At 45.0% G+C, this 2,961-nt stretch overlaps 1 protein-coding gene across 1 annotated transcript in view; it reads right to left on the reverse strand.

Annotated features, from left to right (window-relative positions):
- The window catches only part of USP39 (ubiquitin specific peptidase 39), a 54,231-nt gene that overhangs the window by 11,930 nt on the left and 39,340 nt on the right, over nucleotides 1-2,961 (reverse strand). Inside the window, exon 12 of the mRNA XM_008577749.1 lies at nucleotides 351-437. Within this exon, the coding sequence (XP_008575971.1) occupies nucleotides 351-437 (87 nt within the window). The remainder of the gene's footprint in view (nucleotides 1-350; nucleotides 438-2,961) is intronic.

Raw genomic sequence — 2,961 nt, forward strand, 5'->3', positions numbered from 1 at the left:
TTCCCTATTCTTTTCTGAAAATCTCTGCTTAGCTTTCAGGGCCACATAATCTGGCCCCACCTCACTCCTCAGTACATCCCAGTAGACACCTGGGCCTCCAAACATGGTTCTTTGTGTGCAGTTTTTTGGTTTTTTTTTTTTTTTTTTTTTTTTTTTTTGGCAGCTGGCCAGTACAGGGATCTGAACCCATGACCTTGGAGTTGTAAGGCTATGCACTAACCAACTGAGCTAACCAGCCAGTCCAACCAAGGTTCTTACCCAATCCCGCTTCCTGCTGTGGCCTACATCACTTCTTTCACTGGCCCCACACCCCACCTATTCGGTGCTCACCCAATCTGTGGCCAACTCACCTGAATGTAAGCCTCCGACAGTGTGATCATCTGGGGAAGAATGTCCGTCACCTGAAGGTCTTGCAGTTCATACCATTTGCCGGTCCCCTGTATAAAGTATGAAGGGCTAGGTTATTTAGCCTACTCGCTAAAACCAAAAGGATGTAGAAGGAAGGGACTGCAGCTAAGAGTTAGAAAAATCAGAAGAACAGCCGTTAGACATCACACAGCAAGAGTCATAAAGAAGAGGGGGCATGACCTCAGGTGGGTCAATTAACAGAGCTTTTGGTGTGTCAATCATGGCAAACTTAATTCCTCAAAGTAAAATGGAGTCTCAAACACTTCTGAATACCTTTAAGAATTTAGGTAGACACTAAAGAGAAAGAGGAAGCCCTAAGACACTCACCTAAGATGTGTCTTTCCTGCTCAGAAATAACAGACTAAACATACTCACATACTCATCTCCTACAGGTGCACAGTACCGACTACTGGGAAAACCTAAAAGTGGACATTCCCACCCTGCATACCCTCATGCCAAGAACAGAAGCAATAAACAGTCAAAAAAAAGTGTCCTTGGTGAACACTTTCCACCAGAGTAAGCTGTCTCCTTCAGCCTGCAAAACTAGTACTGCAAATACAGCAAAACCCCCCTCACTTCTTGCTTCCATAAGCAAGGAGGAAAGAGGTTTCTGAACTAAGGCAAAAGCACTTTTGGGGCCGGCCCGGTGGCGCACTGCTACAGTGCGCCGCTTGGGAGCGCAGCAGCGCTCNAAAAAAAAAAAAGATGACCAGTAAGGGGATCTTAACCCTTGGCTTGGTGTTGTCAGTACTACGCTCAGCCAGTAAGCGAACTGGCCATCCCTATCTATATAGGATCCGAACACATGGCCTTGGTGTTATCAGCACTGCACTCTCCCGAGTGAGCCATGGGCTGGCCCTTAGTCAAATATTTTGTTACTTAGAGAGATATGCACCCTGACATACCACCCACAAGCTGACAGCAAGAGATAAGCATGATGTCCACAGACAACAGACTGCAGGGTAGTCAGTCTATGAAGACTAAAAAGGAAAATAAATCTTTCCCTTAGCCAGCTGCCTAAGGGAAGGATATAAAATAAGCAGCTGGTTTAAGAAAAAGAAAATATTTAATCCATTCCAAAAATCACATAAGGAAATGAAGGGAACCACAGGAAAATTATCTACCTACAATAGACAGAGGATGCTATGGGCTTCGTGCTTATTCCTGAAATCCCAAGGCTTGATGTTTAGAAGAAACTATCTGTCCCTCAGGTACTCCTAGCTACTCAGAAATAAATTACACACATCTGTAAGAGTTCTTCCCTACTAAAGCTAGAAGTAAGCTAAGCTAGACAAGAAAGAGAAAGGAGCATCCATCAACAATAAACTGATCAAAGAACAGGTGGTTGACAGCGCAGAGCCATCCCAGGCTGGTGAGCTCCTCTGAGGCTCTGGCATAGCCTTAAACAGGGCTGGCCCAGGGAAGCTGCCAGTCAGTCTATGTTCAGCTACAGCTTCAGTATTCTTATTTACTGTTTTCAGCCAAAGCCCTCAGGAACAAAGCCCCAGACACCTCCATCAAGCCCCCTGCTGGTTGGTTTCATCATTATCTCGCCTCTTCCAAATCTGTAAGAAATGAAAACAACAGACACTGAAGAGCTGGTTTAGGAGGAATTCAGTCAACAGATATTTACCAAGTTCCTATCCTATGTCAGGAAAGGAACAATCCAGCACCCTATTTACATATCTACTTCATCCCCTGGAACTAACCTTTCAGAAAATTCTCTCTCATTCAGTTTTCCTTTGTCCACCCACCCTCTCCTTTTCTTACTTCCCATTCTAAACTGCCTTTCTAAAAAAGAACGCAAGGCCAGGTCTTTCTTCCACCTTAGATAAAGCCACTGAGAAAAGAGTTATCTCTAGAATTACAAGTAGCTCTCTTCTCTTTTCAAAGCTATGTTTTTTTTTTAGTCTACATCTTCTCTTGCCAGGTACTAGGATAGTTACAAAAAGAGAAGACAGATACTCTGCTCCAAAGGTTCTCAATCCGATGGAGAAGACAGTCCAAATAATATGGTGGACACACCAAAAAAACATGTAGAAAGTGCTGCAGGGTCACCAAGAAGAATGCTGATTCTGCCTGGGGCCCTGGGGAAAGCTCCTGGGATGACTTCTAGCCGGCCTCCCAGATAAGTCCAGGCTCTTCCTCCTTGACCAAACACCTCTGCAAAACTAGACTGGCCATAAAAAACTAACCTGGCCTTCCTCGCTCACTCATAAATCTTCCATGCTTCCCTATTCTTTTCTGAAAATCTCTGCTTAGCTTTCAGGGCCACATAATCTGGCCCCACCTCACTCCTCAGTACATCCCAGTAGACACCTGGGCCTCCAAACATGGTTCTTTGTGTGCAGTTTTTTGGTTGGTTTTTTTTTTTTTTTTTTTTTTTGGCAGCTGGCCAGTACAGGGATCTGAACCCATGACCTTGGAGTTGTAAGGCTATGCACTAACCAACTGAGCTAACCAGCCAGTCCAACCAAGGTTCTTACCCAATCCCGCTTCCTGCTGTGGCCTACATCACTTCTTTCACTGGCCCCACACCCCACCTATTCGGTG

The sequence above is a fragment of the Galeopterus variegatus genome, unplaced genomic scaffold (genome assembly GCF_000696425.1).
Source record: "Galeopterus variegatus unplaced genomic scaffold, G_variegatus-3.0.2 Scaffold1571, whole genome shotgun sequence".
In the NCBI taxonomy this organism is placed as follows: Eukaryota; Metazoa; Chordata; class Mammalia; order Dermoptera; family Cynocephalidae; genus Galeopterus; species Galeopterus variegatus.